We start from the raw sequence: 19408 nt of genomic DNA, 5'->3' as shown, positions 1-19408 counted from the left end.
CAGAGTAAAAAAAAAAAGTAAACATGTTAAAAAGCTGATTTTGTTGCAGTGGTGTCAAACACAATGGAATAATAACCATGCAGCAACAATATAAATTCTGTGCTCTCAGTTTTACTCAACGTAAAGTCATAATGAACCTGTGTTGTAGTGCTTAGTGCAGTAGCCCAAATCCTTTTCTTCTTTCAGCACAAACTGGGGGAGTGTAAGATCATCGGCCACTTGAACAGGGTTGTCAGAAAGCCATTCAAAAATCAAGTCATTCATGGTGTAACCGACTGGAGAAGGACAAAGACAGAACACAAGGAGACAAGAAACATATTACAACAAGAAATGTCTTTTATTTGCATCATTTGTAAAACAGTAATAAAACCTGTTTACACATACTCATCATCAGCAGAAGCATGGTTACCAACCTAATAATGGTATCTAAAGACAGCACTTCATTAAAATAGCTAAAATCTAAAGAAAAACCAACAGAAAGAACTGCTTTGGACGTTTGTGAAAGTCAGCAAAACTATCCTCAAATAGTTCACCCCCCTTGTGTGAATCTGAAAGAGTGGGGCTATTTTTTTTACTCTCCCGGTCTTAGCATTCATTGCAACACTGGTCATGTTCAGATCCTGACTTTAGTATTTTTGTTTGGTGGTTTCTTAAATATGTGAACTTTAAGATTAAAGACTAAATCCATCTAAACTGCCATTAAAACAACTGTAAAATAATGTATTTAATTAAATATTTATTAAAGTCCCACTCCAATCATCTTGGTTAATCTTAAAAGTGTTCTTAGTGGTCTTTTAATGCTGTTTTTGGCCTAAATGTAAAATCCTGTGTTGTTTTCTAGGACAGAACGGCAGCAGTTCATCCGATATTTGTCCCTGAGTTGGGGGCGGACTGTTGGCACAGAGTAAGCCCGCCCCCCCTTCCCTTCCCCAATGCTCAGAGCAGGGAGCTTGTGGCCTACCCGGTGTATTTTCTTCATTACAAATACGCTCTTTTTCCAACTGAATTTTTTGTTTGCTCCTGATTCACAACAATTTGAAAAAAGTAATACTTGGAATGGAATTTTTAAACTTAATTTTGTTTATGTATGTCTGACATAAAGAGAAAAAAGTGAGAAAAGTGCCACAAGAACATATGAAAAACACAATTTTCATCGGTCTCTAAATTCAATTTAATTCCAAAAAATATGTTCAGTTGCTTTTATAAGTTTTATAACCTCCAAAATATACAACACAATCTTTAATGAGATATATTTAAAGGGGTTTTAACAGTAAGGTATCACAAAAAAATTGTATTCTAATATATACTTACTTGAGTATATTCGTAGAAAGTAAACATCATCTTGACTCAAGAACTACAGTATAATAGCAATTTGTAACAATTCATCTATTTTTTTCTGTGATGTGTTACATTGTTCTCAAAAATGTTCACTTCTCTGAAATCCCTTCATGAGAAAACTTCAGCTAATGAGGTTTGGAGAGACAAAAGCTGAGCCTTGTCCAGCTGCCCTCGTGTCTGCCACAACAAAGGTCACACCACGCTGCCACCGCTGCAAAGTCACATCCGTTTGAAGGTTACAGGGCACAACATGTAAAGAGCATATCTATCTATAACAGCCACGGATTCGGTTTGTTTTTCCATGCATGCCTTCATGCATACCTCTTGGTTACCTGGAACCAGTTTGCTGTGACAGCAGCCAAAACAGAGAGGCTCAGACCTCCTTCTCTACAGAAACTTCCTCCAGTTCTGCTTGGGGAACTCCAAGGTTTACCCATGAGAGATGTATTCCATCCAGCATGTTTTGGGTCTCACCTCGGGCCTCCTCCTTGTAGGATCAACACATTCTCACTCCCACATATGGAAGTTGGGTTAAGGACCCCTCTGCGTAACTTTATGAAGTTTTTGGTGACCCCAAGTCGTCGGTTTTTGATGTACTGGCTGTTCCCATTAAATCACAAATCCTTAAACCTCCGGGCTGCGAACCAGAACCAGTCCAATATCGTGACGCATAGCATACTGGCACAAGGATTGGGTACCGCTAACCCGACACTAGACCAGATGTGGTACCAGGCGCGAACTGGACGTGGTACCAGACGCGAATCAGTATCGGGTTAAGGTTATCGTACCAGTACTGGGTTTGGGTACCGGTACTGGGCGTGCCCCTAGGACCAGTGCGCATCCGTTATCGCATTGGGTTCCGCATTCTGTACTGCGTTCGGTACCACGTCCCAACCTAGAGCATGTCTAAAATTCGCACAGTGGAGGCGTCCAGTTTCAATGTTAACTCAATGGTACAGACGCAAATTGAGGCGAACTGGAGTCCCGCGCCACGATTTTAGCGATGGGTACAGCGCTGGGGACTGGCAGCAGTGAGATTTGAGCGACAAGGCGCGAATCAGGCGGCGGAGCCAAAATCTAAATATCTGAAGTTTGACAGGTCGCTGCATCACATCTACCAATCAGGAACTCAGCTTTGGACTCGTAAGGTTTTCAGTGACTCAAGCCGCAGGAAGAATACTAATCAATGCCAGGGTTTTTGTCCTGAACTTCCATCTAATTTCTCAACTCGCCGTGGGCGCGGAATTACCAGGGTGGGTGAAGAAGGGATACACCCTGGACAGATTGCTAGCCTACCGCGGCGGCTCTCTGGCTGCAGTCAACCAGCTTCCTTGAACCTTAACAGTGTCCCACCACCCGGATGGGGACACTAATTTCAGCTCCTTTATCCAGGATCTTATCTACTCAGTCATGACCCAAGACTCATGACTACAGGTGAGAATAGGAAGATGGATTGACCCCTAAATCAAGAGTTAAGCACCTTCCTCACTACAGCAAACAGACAGACGGCGTTACTGCAGCTGCTGCACTTATCTGCCTGTCAATCTCGCGCTCCATCCTTTCCTCTCTCATGAACAGAACCCCAAGATACTTCAACTCCTCCACTTGCACCAGGAGCTCTCCACCTACCCGGAGAGGGCAAACCACCACATCGAGAGCGATGACCTTCAACTTGGGGGGGCTAGTTTTCATTCCAATCGCTATGCACTCAACTGCAAAGTGAGTTTGTGTTCCTTCACGTTAACAGAATACAAACAATAGAAAATTATTTTGAGGGTCGAAATATCTGGTTTAGTGAAAGTTCGAATGTAGTCAAGGAGTGTCAATTATTTGCTGACAAGCTTTGAAACACACATGCAATCTGAATTGTCTTTTCTGGAAGGATTATTATATCAACACGAACAGCACGTAGTAACAACTTGGCTGTCCTTGTATACCTGAATAATACCAATAACTACTGGGACCTCGACTCTCTGAGACATAAATTATTAAATCATATACTCAATCCCTAAGCACCAACCTGAAAAACAGCTCCACTAAAACACACTTGTCTTGTTCCTGAGGAGAAATCAATGTGCTCGAACCAGAAAGAATAACAATGTTTTTCAAAATAAAATGTTCTCCTTTTCCACTGCCAATTAAAGCAGAGGAGATTAAAAACAAAGCAGGAATGACGACAGAGAATCACACATGCTGACATGTCTTATACTTTAGCAGGGCAAAGTATTGACCATAATCTACAGCTATGCTTCATACTTATTGTCTCAGACGTTCTTATTACTTGTCGTTTTTCAGTTGAGCGTCTATAAGGTGCAAATTTGGGGTGTGATGCTCCCAACAGTGCGGTATTAGTTCACCCGAACCTCTGAGAAAACTTTTCTTTTATCACACGTCTGTCTCACTCATTTCCATGCTGAACAGATGGTGTTACAGCAGCTCCAGTAGTATATGATATCTGCTTAACAGTGCCAAGGTCAAGGTGATCACACCCTTGGGTAGTGTACTAGCACTTGTCAACACCAGGCTGGAATCTTCACAAGGTCTTCATTCAAAAATGATGATGTCCCCTCCAAGGGAGGTTACTCAAACTCAAAAACCCAAAGGCGTGGTCTCCACACTTCACATTATTACTGAATTTAGACCATCTACATTTTATTTTCAACCCTTTGTTACGCTTAGAGACTTATAGATACAAGAAGCAATGCAGTATTAATCTTCCCTTGATGAATTTTTGGAGAGTGTTATGGTACTTTGTTGTACCCTGGCTTAAACCTGTTTTCCATTGTTCCTCTGATAGGGGACTACAGGTCACCTCTAGGCACACAGGGAGGGTCACTTATAATAAAAGGGACACAGAATGAAAATTCCATTATTTATATCCTGGAAATTGGTTTCCGGAGGGCAGATCATATCTGCTAAAAGCAAGGAGACACTGAAGGGGGAGAATATTATTTCTACCTCATGTTATCAGAGCTTAACAAGTTAAATTGCATTTGTGTTCGTTTAAGGCAAAAGACAAAAGAATATAAACTTTGAACTTTTTTTCCAGTTTATTGTGATATTAATTGAGTTTTAGATTCTCAGTTTAGTGTGGATCAACAAAACTCCTTTTTTTGTTGGATTTTGGTTATTTTCAAGCAATGTTTTTTTATTTTCATTTCCAGCAGGTTTACAGCACATTTTTTCTGAATAAAGACAGGTGTCAGCCCTTTTGTGTTTTTAATTTCCCCCTTTTAAATTATTTTTCATTATTTATCTGTTTTTTTATGTTTTTTATTAAGCTATTCTTTTCATCATTTTTAAGTACTTTTTCTTCAGGGAGTCTTGGCATAGGGTGGTGACACACTAGGAGGTCTTTAACATCTTTTATCAAAGACGTGTGGATGTGAAATTACATTTATATTATGCTTTTCTAGCCTTCTGTCTTGTTAATAGCTTTAACACAGCGCCTGGCCTTATGGCAATTCAAGTTTTTGACAGAAGAAAAACAATTATCTGTTATTAGCAATGTCAACTGTAGCTAGCTAATCAGGCTAAGATTTGTTTTTCTGTGATTACTGACAATTTTTGACTTTATAAAAACAGGTTTATACCATTTTTGTTGTCAGAAAGAAAAAAATGACAACTATGAGAAAGTTTGGTTTCGAAAAAGTAAATGAATTAAAATTAAAATGTCTTTTTATTCAATAAGATTACAATATATACTATATAAGTTGGGGATACTGTATTGTAAAAAAAAAAACTCTGGATGTCACAAACACAGTTTGTTTCACATCATAGATTTTCAAGATAGAGAAGTAATTGTGTTAGCGTTTTCCACATAATGGTCTCATGTGTCCAGTGTGTCTTGCTTTTTGGGGCTGAAACCCAAAAAATTCTAAAAGAAAAACACTTTCAATGTAGCATCAATTTCATCATTCTGTTGGTGTAAAATGATTATTTTGCCAGTATGTCATTTCAAGTTCATTATTCTAATCATTATGACCATACAACACCGCTTAAGTGACGAGCAGCACTACCTGGCCATAGCGTGCCTTCAGGTTGGTAGTAGACAGTCAGATGTTGAAGGTGAACTTGTCGTGTCTCAAATTGTCAACAGCAGACTTGCATAAAGACACAGAACTACTGTGAGAGTTTGTGACAGACCTCGGGGTGGAGCCACGCCAGTGACAGACCGCTATAATGTCCTAAAAATTCAAACCCAATAGGAAAAGAACTATTCCTAATGTATTGTGAGGTAAATTGAGAATACAAAGACTGCAGTTATCAGGGATGAGAATATATATGTGGACCTCAGCTGCAGCAATTGAGCGATATCAATTCAATTTAATTCTAGTTTAAATGATATCATTACAACATGGAGTTGTTCAGTGAAACATTTTCTTGTTCTTTCTTAAAATCTAGGTATTGCAGTTACTCATAAACAATTAACTGTTGTCAATAAAAGTCTCAGGATCTTATAACAGCCCATTTTATTAATCTCAATCCACTGAAAAAACTTCCACAGCCAGCAGGGAAGCACATTGATAAGGGTCAAACTTGTTTGTTAAATGTTTTTGTGATTGGCTACTGAAACCAGTTTATTACTCTCTTCAATTGTTGCCGAGTTACACTTTGCCGAATGCAGTGCCAGAGGGGAGATCCTTTAGTATCACAATAACATCAATGCTCACAAATCACATGCGTACTGTCAGGAAACCAAATAACCCCATTCAGATAAACTTATAGGGAAACAAACTTACATTTCCCACATCCCTATCACCTGTTAGACAAAACAGTTTTAGGCACTTTGCTGGTCCGGTAAGAGATCAAACATGTGAAACCAAAGGGAAACACAGAGTGGAAAAAGAAGAGAAGAATTGAAAACTCACAGCTTTCAAGCTGCATTGTACAGGTCTGAATGTCCATTGGGAAATTCTTCAAGTCCATAGGGCAGGACAGGGTTAGAGTGAGCCTGAGATCGGAAAACAGAGCGGAAACAGGATGAGGAACGGAGGACACAACAGAAGCAGAAGGAGACTCAGAAGAAGACACAACATATTATGTTGACGGATTAAAAGATCTGTGAAACCAATCATCGGGAAGATTTGAACTTAAATCAATTGGATAAAAGATACCTAATCTAAACTGATTTAGATTGGAAAACAGCTTGAGACACTCAGCCATTTGATCACTTTTTGAACAACAGTAAGAGGGAAGTAATTGGTGTAGGCATCCTGCTTTTATTTGTTGTGGTCTTGATGCATTAAGCCTTCAAGGATTCTTAGTGAGAGGAGAAAGAGCAGTTTGGGAGTGTGTCTGGAGAAAAGCTGTGTAATTACCTGCTGTAATGCATTGCCCAGAGGCGAGACAAGAGCCGCCGGCAATATACACACAGGCCCCCATTTGATAATGTGTTTGGATGACACAATATCTCATCCACCAGCAAAAGCGCAAAACATAAATACCCCAGTGATTGGCTCTTCTAATGCAGCTTAAATAATGTCATGGATTTGGGGCACACAAAGATCCTAAACTACCAAATGCAGTTTGTAAGTAATTGATGTCATCTAATTGTAATTCCAGCAAGGCACAAATCACTTTTTTTTTTCTCCATGATCACTTTTCAAACACTTCTGCGAATTAAAAGGGACGCCGTCCATTCAAACTACCAAATCTGAGTCCCTGATTGGTCAAAATTCAACTGGTTTGACTTTCAACAAAATATGTGTCCATTGAATGCCTGTTTTATACACAGGGGCCAAAAACGTAGGGTGTGTTCAGACTGGAAAAATCGTTTGATAGCCTTTTGGTCCAGTTAATCTGCTCCGAAAGTGGATTGTATTCAGGCTGAGGAATTTCTGACCGAACCGAACCTATCGGAAATGAACCAAGACCACCTCGAGAGATGGGTCAGAGAGTGGATACTGGTCCCGGACCTTGAGTATACTCAGACTGAAAATTTGTTCTGGATTATCAAAGAAATAAACTCTGAGCTTTAATCGAACCTAATGTATCCAGTCTGAATACATGTCAAAAAACGTAGTTAGGAATCCATGAACACAAAAGTTTTGAACGTGAAAGCTCAAAACACACTTTTTTCTTAAGCACTTTTACGAGTCTTTTTATTGGAAGTGGTTACTTAAATGCTTTTTGCTGAAACTGGTGTGAATGTAGCTTTTCAGGAATTCTAACCGATGTTATGCAAGTCAACAAAGACATATAGATACATGTTTCGTCTTTCTGTGTTCAAATTGACAGTTTGTTTAGGTCATTTAACGTAAGAAAAAAATGTAATTCTCTTCAGAGCTTTCTACATTACCCTACCCTTTCCTGGCAGTCTACAACACAACTTAAGAATTGCCCTTTTTGAAACCGCACCTCAACATACCTGATGCTGTAAAGAACGCTGCCATCTTGGAAAATCCTTAGCAACTTGTTATCAGTAGTGACTTCATGGAAGTTGGCTCCTTTTTCGTTGGCAAAGAATAAATCCGGCTTCCAGATGGAGTCCAGCATGGAAGGATCCAGATCTAGTGAGTTGTCTGGGTATTCACTGTATGCCAGACGCGGGTCGTTCCATTTTTGTCGGAGGAATACGTTGAGCCTGTAGTCCTGCGGAAGAACTTGATCCAGTTATTGGAAGAAATATAGCCAGATGAAGATGAAACAGTTTCTGTAGTTAGAATATAATTGCTTTATTAAGGTTTCACAACTAAAAATAACAAGTGGCTTAGATAATAACTTATTTAAACACTTTTGGGAATATGACCAAATGTACATCATGATATATTAAAAGTAAAACTACCAGATAAAAATGTTGCTTTTCTATGATAAATAAATCTAAGCTTCCTGACAGTCCCCTTGGCCCTCTTCAGCAGCAAGTTAACTGTATCAGCACATGCAATGACATGAACATCCCTGGAATGAAGCAGCCGTGGGATCAGCCTTCTGGACCCCCCCAGGATGATCCACTGCTGCACTGAGCTGACCCGGCGGCATAAGAAGTGCACATGCAGACCTTTGCTCTCGCCTTCCCCATTCTTTTTTTTTTCTTTTTTTTTCAATTTTTCATTTTAATTGCAGAGTAGACAGTTCATTATCAGCATGTCAGTGACCCGTGGGTCTCTGAAGGTTGCACTGTCATGCTCCAGGAAACACAAATGAGAGAACGGCTTTAGCAGCAAGGCGATTAATAAAGACGAAGACAGAGACCAAAGGAATTTTTTTCTTATTCTAAATTAAGGAACTTTGCAGGCAGCAAAAACTGAAATTTCACAAACCATAACCGTTAGGGCGCCTTCAGAAACTGATGTTTTAATTAAATGAACATAAAAGTGCTCTGAGACTTTTTCAGAGTACATCTTTGGTACAACATTTCGAATCCAAAAACTCTCCTTACCATAGTGGTTTCTGTGATCGACCCAAAGCTGTTGATGAAAATATTGCAGGTGACATTCACCGGAGGCCCTAAAGGAACAGAAGCAAACACTGAATGTACACACAGTTCCCCAAAATGGGATTTATGAGATTGCAATGGTGTCCACTTCAAAAACACCTATTAAAGTGTACCTCTCCGTAGGGTTTGGAAAAAAATGTCAGCAAGTTTCTTTATTACTTTTCATCTTCATGCAACTGAGACTGTACGAGCAGCTCAAGTCGTGGTGGAGGAGCTGCTGCTCACAGACACTCAGAGCTTCTGCTCCTTTCAGACTTGTCACTTCAAGTGTAATGAGAAGCGCAAAGCCTTGTAAAAGAAAAAGAGTTGTGGGTGTGACCACTGGCACGGACCCGGCCCCTCTTCCCATTATCTACACCTGAGAGCTCTCTTTTTGCTCTCCTGCTAGCTTGCAGTCCCCAGCCTAACATTACTGGTGCAACCAAAATGGCAAGCAACTTTGGAGCAATCCAGCTTTACAATTTTGAGCCAGACGCTGCAGTTTAGATGAGGAAAACAAAGACGTTCATGGATCAAGTTGTCTAAAAGTGGATGCACTAAAATGGAGCGGAGCAGGGAGCTTGTGGCCAACCTGGCAAATTTCCTACGTCACAAAAAAGCTTTATTTTTCCGAGCCATTTTTTTGTCTGCTCCAGATTAACAGCAATGTCAAAGAAAAAAAATACACAGAAATACAATTATAATTTTAATATTCACCATAAAAGTCCCCATCATGGGAAAAATTCCACAAGAACATGTTAAAAAACTCATTTTCCCTTAGAGTAAGTCTTCATTATGTACAGTTTTGTTGCCTGGGGAACAAAACAACTTTTTTTAGAGTGTTTTTAGTGCTACAAAAAAAAAAAAAAGAAGAAAAAACGATCCTTATATTTGGTGTTGCTTCTTGTGTAAAATTTGCCTTTCCAGTTGGTTTACTCAATGAGAAAAAAAACAGCTTATTTTGTTCCTGGTTTCGCCTTTAACATACAAGCGTTACACCAAACAGGTCCAGCCTTCATTTGCTGTCACTGGTATAAAGCTCATGAGAGCGGTCAGCTGTTGAGCTCTCACAGCACTCAGGTGTAGGCTGCTGTTGTTTCCAGGTAACAGATTACCTGCAGGTCCACTGTCTTGGCATGCACTGTACCTTTGAAGTTGGGTCGAATGCGGGCATCATATCCTGACGTTCTCCCCATGAGCTTGTCCAGGAAGTCAGAAGGTGACAGTTGCGGTCCGGTTCTGCCGGCAGGTTTTATCTCCTCCTTACAGGAGCTCTGTCTGACATTATCCAAAGAAAAAAAAAAACAAGAGAAACAAGAACAAGGATTTGAGAAGTGTGACGGAGGAGTGCGTCTGAATATGAAATGTCCAAGTTGAGGGGAAAAAAAAATCCAATCAAACAAAATGAGAACAGCTATGAGCAAATCAGTCATCAGAAAAAAACGGGAAATGAGGATGAAAATCTTTGAACGGTTTGCCTCAGCTGGTAACTAAAATTGTATCTTCTTTGAATAATTTCTGAGACTTATTACAGTTTTCAGGCTTTAACCGGAGAAAAGAGGAGCAGAAGTAGATGCCTTTCCTGAACTTCCAGCTGCTGGCATGGCATCAGCAGTGGTGCTGAGGGATTGATGGCTCACTTGTAATACTGTGGTTGTCACACTGTGAAGAACTGAGTGGAGCACCAGAGAGGTTAAAACAACCACTGACATGAATAACCAACAGACCAGACACTGGGACAGGTCATCTTTATTCATTTATGCCATGGTCCAGCTGAATACTCTTTTCCTAATTTCTCCTGACTGTGGATTAAAAAGTGATCATTCATAGTGATAATGCATAAAGAAGAAGTTCCGGTCACATAGTTCAATGTTCTATTTCACTGTGCAGGCTTCTGTAAAACACACTTCTGTTTCATCATCTGGACAAAAAGAACCGGTAAGAGATGAACTGATAATTCTCTGAACTGATGCTTTTTTGATGTGCTAGCTGTTCCCGTTAAATCACGGGTCCACAACCTCCGCGCCATCAACTGAAACCAGTCCAGTACTGGGACGTGGAGTGCACCGGGACCCTAAACTAGTGCTGGCACCCTAACCCTGACTCGGTACCAGTTCGCAAGTACTGCATCTGGTACCGCATCAGGTACAGGTTTCAGTACCAGACTTCTGGTGCTGTATTAGGGTACGAGTACTGTGTTAAGGTAGGGTACCAGTACCATGTTAGGGTACTAGTACCCAGGGCTGACCCTGGGAACAGGTGATCTAGGCGGCCGTCTATGGTTCCAAATGCTGGTGGGGCGGCAAACCACAATGTTTATATCTGTCCATGCTGGGTGGGGGGTAGGGGATGGGGATAACAGCGATGTTGCCGCTGTCAAAGCTTCTTTAAAACTTTGAGTAACACCGACTCAAAGCAGAGGTTTGTCTGTTTTATTTATATAAAATGGTTTCAAAATTCACTCCCCCATGCATTTTGGTAAAAAAAAGACACATTTAACAAGGGATCTAGTGTTTTTCTTTCAGCACCTTTACATTTGAGATGTCCCTACTTTTATCTTGAACACTGGCCGACTGTTGAGGCAGTTAGTTAGTGCGCTTACTTTGTAATGCAGAGTTACCTGGCTTGACCCCCAGCTGGGACGATTGGTTTTAGCTCCTGCAGGGGGCGCCATGTTCACATTTTGCCTAGGCCACCATGCAACCCAGTGCCGGCCCTGCCAGTACCACCCGCAGCAAAGACCAGTCCGCATGCGGTACCGCAACGAGGGTTGTGCACCCTTGATTTTACAAACACCCAGCAGGTCAAAAAATGACGAGTTGGGGGACACCCAAAGAGTCAAAAGGTGATGCGAAGGGACCTTAACCAAATGTCAATATGTGATGAGTTTTGAATAGTTTGCAAATATTTTGGGGAGGATAACAGACTTATTCTTCTTCAGGCTTAGGGAAGAAATGAGTCAATGCACCCAAGCTGCAGCCAAAGTTATCCAGTTTGTTACGGAGAAAATACTAAATAACTTGGCAGGATTTCTCGCCACGGTCAGAGACTGGGTAATGACAAGTGACCGGATACTGAACATCATCTTGGTCTCTGAAGTCAGAAAACAGTTATTGTTGCTGAAGCTGCCAGTTCATTGGGAGAAATAGGGAAAGAATAGAGGAAGAAAAGCTGGTGGAAGACCGAGAGGACAATAGTTGGAGGACCAGATGTCCTACTACTGTATAAATTAAATAAAGCGCTTAACCATTAAAATATTAAAGATTGCGAAAACACGCTGCAGCTTAGCTAATTAGATGTGTTTGGTGTGTTGTTAAAATTTCTCATTAAATTTGAGTTCCACAGTTAGAATCTATGACTCAACTTCTAATTTCTTTGTTTTATTCCGTTTATTAGATTCCTGCATTGAATTTATCTTTTTGATTTTCCTTGTTACCGGCCACACCTGGTTTCTATTTACCGTCACCACAGATGCTTATTGTTTATTTGATTACTGTCCACATGCTCACAGCTGTTCCTTGTCAAATCTTCCTGCCCCTTTGTGTTTCCTCTTATCGGGTTTCAATTGGGTCACATCTTAGTTTGGCATCTTTAAGAATAATTCTTTGGGTTTTAGTCAGTCTTTTCAGGTAATGGAATTTAACTCAGGGACTCAGTGAAGCAGAAGGCAGAAAATCGTAAAAAATAAAATAAGATATGCATTTTGTTGTTACAAGGATCTAAAGTTTGTTGGACTAAAAAAAGTAGATACTGGGACGATGAGGATCATGGAACATAGTACACTCAGCATATTTTAGGAGTTAAAATTGTAATAGTTGACTACTAAAGTGTGAAAATACAGATATATCTCTATTTTTGGCTATTTTTTGAAGTTTGATAATGTCAAAGCTAAATGGTAATGAACACAGAGCTGAGGAAGTGTATTCAAATGGGTACAATGCTAATTAAAAAGTCATACTGACAGCCAGAGGTCATCTGATAAAAACTTGTGACAGGTACAGATTAACATTTCAATTTATCAAAAACAGCCCCCCAAAAAGAATATGATATTGTATTTGGATTTCTTTCTTGACTCACACTTAATTTTCTAAAGCAGTATTTGCTGTGAAGCAACCATCCTATCGTGAACAAATTGAAATGTTTTTCTTTAATTTCTTTGGCTGAAGCTTCTTTAGCAACGAGCATTTATCACATGCAAGTCTTGGCTCAGTATCAGCCTGCGTTGCTCAAATCTTATTTATCTTATTCCAAATGTTTTCCATGTCGCTGATGTATCTTTTTTTTTTTTTTTTTTCCTCAAGCACAAGTTTAGAAAACATTTGGTTAGAGAATAAGTTTTCCAGTGTTTTTAGGTAAGGAAAATGCATATAATTGGGGGAAAAAATTAGATTGCAATAAAGAAAAGGTAATGTATTGCTTTTTTAGCCAACATTCTTCTACAGTAAAACATTTCTCAAGTTTTCTGCTTCCCAACATTCTGTAATGCTTAACTATTCTCTCATTCTTGACAAATTTGCCAGGACAACTAAAACCAACATATTTACTAATCCCAATGACAGATGTACAACACATATCACTGTAGCATTCTTCACGGTAACACAAATTCACGCTTCTACTTCAACAACCTGCCCTCACACCTCTGCATGTGATGGCCCACAGCTACAGCTGTACTCCTCTGATCGATACTCACATTAGGAAATGGGATTTAGAGTACAATGTAATTTACGCTAACACATTCATCTTCAGTGACATAACCACTGCCACTCCAGCACTGTGTCAACTACATGCGTGAAATTTGTGTACAAACACAGATGAGACTTTGTACAGCAGCCCCTCAGGTAATCATCAAAGACTGCAAGAAGTTTTTTTGTTTTTCAATTCAGGCCAAAAACATCTTTAATCATGTTTCTTGTATAATAAGTTATATCATAAAATAAGGGTAGGATATGTCCTGGACACCCTGTCTTTGTCTTACAATAGTAGCAATTTAATAGAGCAAAGAGATGAATCAATTATATCACTGACTTTAATTTAAGGTCTATGGTGAAGTTAGAAAACAAACAATAGATTTTATAATTTTCATTTAGTACAGTATGTAGTGCAACTCTGGCTGAATGCGGAAGGTTGAGTCAGGAAGAGCATCTGACTTGAAACCAAAATCCAACATCAAGAAGAACTTCCATCAGTTGTGGCCCAAATGAACAACAACCATCACTGGTGCTGTTGACCTACAGGATAGAAACAGAACTGCAGTCAGTTGGAAAAGGAGAGGAGGAAGGTGGTTCTCAGGCAGACAGAGGAAAAGAAAGACATTAGTGAAGAACTCAGAGTACTGGAACTTTGTGTGATTCTGACAGAGAACACTAGAGAGTTGGCAAACATGATGGAAATTAGATCATGAGTGATCCTGAAGGAGACGTTTGCTGAAAATGTTTTGGAAGTTAAGAGATTGTCAGAGATTGTGTCAGACACAAAACATGCGGCCATTGAACACATATTGAAAACTAAATCAGCTCAACTTTGACCAATGAGAGACTTGGATTTGTTGGTAACGTACGGATGACATCCTTTTCAAAACACAGAAGTACTAACCCTTTGAAAATCACCTATGAAGGAGAAATTAATAATTGTGGCTTGGACAACTACGTCTAAAGTGGTCAGGCAGACTGGGAAGAAGGTACTGGGTGTGCCATCTATGATGATGAAAGCAGACAAGAATGCTTCATATACTTGCTTCAGGGAAACAGCATAAGGTGGAGGTGACAAAAACCAAACAAGGATGTCTGAAGAGTTTAGTAACAGGTTGGATACAAAAGGGATGGAGGTAGATCTGTACAGAAAACAGCAGGTTGTGTTCTACTAGTTTGATGAACAGATGGAAGTAAACCCTTTGATGGGCTGGTGAATGAGGAAAATGTTAAAGATTACACAGAATGAAGACGTTATGGAACAGGGAGTAGTAAAGATCAGTTAGGACGACATCGAAGAGGGTTTAGAGTGGAAAAGGAGTCGGCTCAAACATGATACCCGTTGAAGAATGGAAGTGTTAAAGAGAAGTGACAGTAAAGTTTCCTACTGTTGAACACCATTTTGGAGAGTGAGAGGAGACATGTACTCGTGCCCATTTTGAAGAGCAAAGGCGATGTCCAGATTAAGTACAATTTATGAGAAATTAAAATTAAACAAAGTATAATAAAAGTATTTTCCCTAACAATTTGCTGCATGTAGATTGCAGCTCTGATTTACACTCCCTGTCCAATCTTTGTCTAACTGCTCTTTAACGCAAATTTCTAATTAGCCAATCACATCGCAGCAACTTGATGCATTTAGTGTATAGACATGGTTAAGACAATCTGCTGCAGTTCAAACAGAGCATTAGAATGGTGAAGAAAGATGATTGAAGTGACTTTGATTGTGGCATGGTTGTTGGTGTCAGACGGGCTGGTCTGAGTATTTCAGAAACTGTTGATCTACTGGGACTTTCACCCACAACCATCTCTAGGGTTTACAGAGAATGGTCAGAAAAAGAGAAAATTTCAAGTGATCGTGGGTAGAAATGCCTTGTTAATAACAGAGGTCAGAGGAGAATGATCAGACTGGTTCCAGCTGATAGAAAGGCAAGAGTAACTCAAATAAAAACACACCGGGTATCACTTCTGTGAGCTAAAAACAGGAAACTGAGGCTACAATTCACACAGACTCGCCAAAACTGGACAATCGAAGATTAGAAAAACATCTGGTCTGATGAGTCTCATTTTCTGATGCCATATTCAAATGGTATTCAGGATTTGGTGCCAACTTGAACAGAATTTGAGGACCTTAGTACCAACTGAGCATGGTTACACCATTACAGTCTACCTGAGTATTGTTGCTGACCATGTCCATCCCTTTATAACTACAGTGTACCATCTTCTGATGGCTCCACATCATAAAGCTGGAATGATCTCATACTTGTTTCTTGAACATGACAATGAGTTCAGTGGACTCAGGTGACCTCCACAATCACCAGATCTCAACCAAATAGAGCACAACGGGAGATTGGCATCATGGATGTTCAGTCGACAAATCTGTAGGAACTGTGTGATCCTATCATGTCTGAGGAATGTTTTAGTACCTTGTTGAAACTATGCCACCAGGGATTAAGGCAGTTCTGAAGGTAACCCAGTACCAGCAAGACGTATGTAACAAAGTGGCTGGTGAGTCCATGTCTAATTTAAACAGATCTTGTGTTTTTTGCTTTTTTCAGACTCTTAAAAGCTGAGTGCAAGAACGTACACTTGGTCAGGCAGATTTGTAAAAACAATTAAACAATCACTCCATGACCCGCACCTTTAATTAGCACAACCAACACGTTTTAATTTCAGTCATATCTTCCACCTGTCAAAGCACATATTTGAAATCGTAGCTCCTCAGCCTGTTTTCTTTAAAAATGGAATGCCTGTGTAGTAATGTCCAGCATGAGTGGGACTCTGCCTGCAGTCTTTCACTTTGAAAATCGACCAAATTCTCAATGACTTTCTCACGTTTCATTTTCTGCCAGCTCCATCTGCTCTATGCAGATTAACGCTGTTTAGTCGCAGCTGAAACCCAAACACATCCAGAGTCCTTCAGCAGACTGAAGTAGACTCGAGCTTGTGGCATTGAGAGGCACTGTGCCTCTGCTGGTGGGGGTCCCACCGACAGACCAGAATAGCAAAAGAAAATAAAGGAGAATGGTGCTGAAGATGGAAACTCGGTATAACAAGTTGACAGTTCTGCTTGAGAAGTGACAACAAATATGACGGCATTAGAGTTGCTTCTGTGTCGCTCAAGGAGACCTGGAGGAAAGCAGGAGACTGAAGCATCCAGGAAACTCTGCTCAGAAGAAAGATAATTTAATGAATCCATACTTCTGCAATAATATGCTAAAAATGTTTGACTTAATTATAACATATAAACACCTAATTTAAAATAAAAATGCACTTAAAGACCCACTCCAATCAAAATAATGTTTTTGGTGTTTTTATCATGTTCTTCTGGCGTTTTTCTAGTGATGAACGACAAAAACAATGAAAATTAAGATTGAAACAGATTTTATTCTAATATTTTTTAATTCAAATTGTGGCTACTCCAGCACGCCACAAATTCCCAGTTCCGCTACAGTGGTAGAGAACTAGATCCCTGTATGTATTAATTTTCCTCGTCCAAGCTGACTCGACTGGCTGGATGCACCGGTGATGTTAGGTTGGGGTTGTGAAAGGCTATAAGCTAGTGGGAGAGAGTGTAAACAAAGCGATGATGGGAAACGAGGAAAGATTTCCTCCATGCAAACAGTCTCGCCTCCAACTCAGTGGATTAGCCGGCTGCCGCTCTGCAGAAACTACGTCCTGGAAATTGCAAAGGTTTTAAATTTTGTCTAAAAATTGCATAATCATAATTAAAAGATCTCTGGGAACGCTTTTATCATAAATCAAAAGATGATCGGAGTAGGATTTTAAAACTCAGAACATTATATGCAGCAATAATTAGAATACATTTTAATGAAGGGAAGATAAAACACTGAAAAAAGTAACTCAAAATGATGGCAAAGTTTTGTTGAAAAGCAAGAGTGTAAATCCTAGCATGTGTTCGATAAACTGCATTGCTGATGACGGATGCCTCAAAGCAGCTGTTACATTTATTAATGGCCCCATATGGTGTAAACACTAATGTGACTTATAAAGACTTAGAAGTTTACACAAATGCTGTGAGTTTATAATAAGAAAGAAAGTTTTGGGATTAAACAGACAGTTGATTCCCTGAGGATACTGTGGTGTTTACATTTGTTTTCTACTCCATTCTTATCTTTGAAATGTCTCTGTTATCTTTGATCTTTAGCTTTGTACTAAAGGATAATTAGCTCAACTATGAGCTCACATTTAGGGTACACTGTAATACATTTCCTATGGAAGTATTCTATATTTATCTTGATACAAACTCTTGGGTTTAATTATTTTTGATTAATCCATGCTAACCCAGGGTAAATCACAACTCTGTGCCATCGCTCGTGCATGCTAAATGTAATGCAATCTTTAATCTTGTGGGAGTCAGCCTTGACATCTCTGGAGAACCTCAGTAGAAAGGATCTTTCCCAGCATGCAGCACAGTAATAACAGGAGCACAAGGAGCCGCAGTTTTCTAACAGATTCAAGTTCGTGTTTAGTAACTCCAACTATCACCCCTGGCTTTTTTACCATGCAGCCCTGCCTAATCTACAGCCCTCTAATTCATTCTAGTCTAGTGACTTAGAAAAACACATTTGATTTAAACGTAACATCCCTCCCTCTTTGTGATTTCATTTCTACCAGAAATGAGCCGTGTTAAATATGGAAAAAAGGGGGATCCGCACTTTCCCAACTCTGTGCTGTCGAAATGTCACAACAGAATGAATCCTTCCACCCACACACATTAGAAAGTACTTTTTTCTTTTTGAGTTAAGCCGAGGAGATATGCATGCCTTTAAAACTTGGGAACCCAGAAACTTATAATGTGCTGCTGATCTTCAGCCTGCTGCATACACATGAATAAATGTCAAGCACACATAAGATTAATAGATGAACCATGCAGCTTATCCATATGTGCTTATTTTTAACCAAGTGTTTCACGGTTATCTGTCCGATAGTGATCATTACATGACTGTAGTGTCTCACCATTAATGATAAGGTATCTGCAGCATCTGCTTGGTGATTATGTGTTGCAACCTGCTATTAACATGAGTTTAGTACCCAATGCTCCAATGCATGTTAATGAACATCAATCATCAGATTCAATAAAACACCAAAATAACTTGCTGCTTTTATCTAACCCTCAATTCAATATCCTGCTTATGTTGAAGAATAAACTCAGTATTTTATGTGCAATTCAATTTTCAATTATGTACATATTTATCAAAACTTAAACAAAGCTATTCAGCATGCTGTTGAGTCCAAATTTAAAGTGGATGGTGATTGGTTGTCAAATGTAAATATTTCTCTTGTTCCAATTATTATCATAATCAAACATGTTTAATAAGGCAAAATCTGCAGCAAATTGTTTTTTTTTTATTAATATGTCAATCAAACTTTGATTAGTCATGTAACATTCACCTCCTTCTCCACACGATTTGTTAATACTCAGTCAGAATCAGCTTTATTCGCCAAGTGTAAGTGCACTCACAAAGAAAGTGGCATCACTGTCTCATGCTCTAATGTAAATGGAAAATCCAAGGAAGGACAAAGTTTAAATAGATGTAAAAAAAAGATGAATACAACATTTAAGCTGGTTTAAAAGTTCAAAAGTTGTCATGTTTGTGGTTTCATACTCTGACGGGTCAAGAGTTCATCAGAGAGACAGAGCTGTCTTTGTGGCAAGTGATTTTGGTGTGCAGAGTTTATTAATGTACAGCTAGTTAATTACATCTAATACCTTAAGTTATGTCAATTCTGTTGACTTTATTTCAAACAAAGCAGCAAAAGGAAAAAAAACGTACATATTGTACCATTGACAGACACAGACAGATGAAATAAAACAACAGTAAAGGTAAATGGCACGAATGACTTTCTACAATAAATAAAGTCCCATTTATGGCTAACAGAAACAAATGGTAAATTAAACCTTTTTTTTTGTAAATTAGGACTAAATTGAATTATTGATTGA

At 39.4% G+C, this 19408-nt stretch overlaps 1 protein-coding gene across 1 annotated transcript in view; it reads right to left on the bottom strand.

Annotated features, from left to right (window-relative positions):
• Window positions 1–19408, bottom strand: part of glra4a (glycine receptor, alpha 4a) — a 57523-nt gene that overhangs the window by 9630 nt on the left and 28485 nt on the right. Inside the window, exons 2-6 of the mRNA XM_024283733.2 lie at window positions 9903–10033; window positions 8720–8787; window positions 7709–7932; window positions 6210–6292; window positions 138–275 (exon numbers count right to left, since the gene is read on the bottom strand). Of these exons, the coding sequence (XP_024139501.1) occupies window positions 138–275; window positions 6210–6292; window positions 7709–7932; window positions 8720–8787; window positions 9903–10033 (644 nt within the window). The remainder of the gene's footprint in view (window positions 1–137; window positions 276–6209; window positions 6293–7708; window positions 7933–8719; window positions 8788–9902; window positions 10034–19408) is intronic.

Source organism: Oryzias melastigma, linkage group LG10 (genome assembly GCF_002922805.2).
Source record: "Oryzias melastigma strain HK-1 linkage group LG10, ASM292280v2, whole genome shotgun sequence".
Lineage (NCBI taxonomy): Eukaryota > Metazoa > Chordata > Actinopteri > Beloniformes > Adrianichthyidae > Oryzias > Oryzias melastigma.
This window is presented reverse-complemented; position numbering and strand designations above follow the sequence as displayed.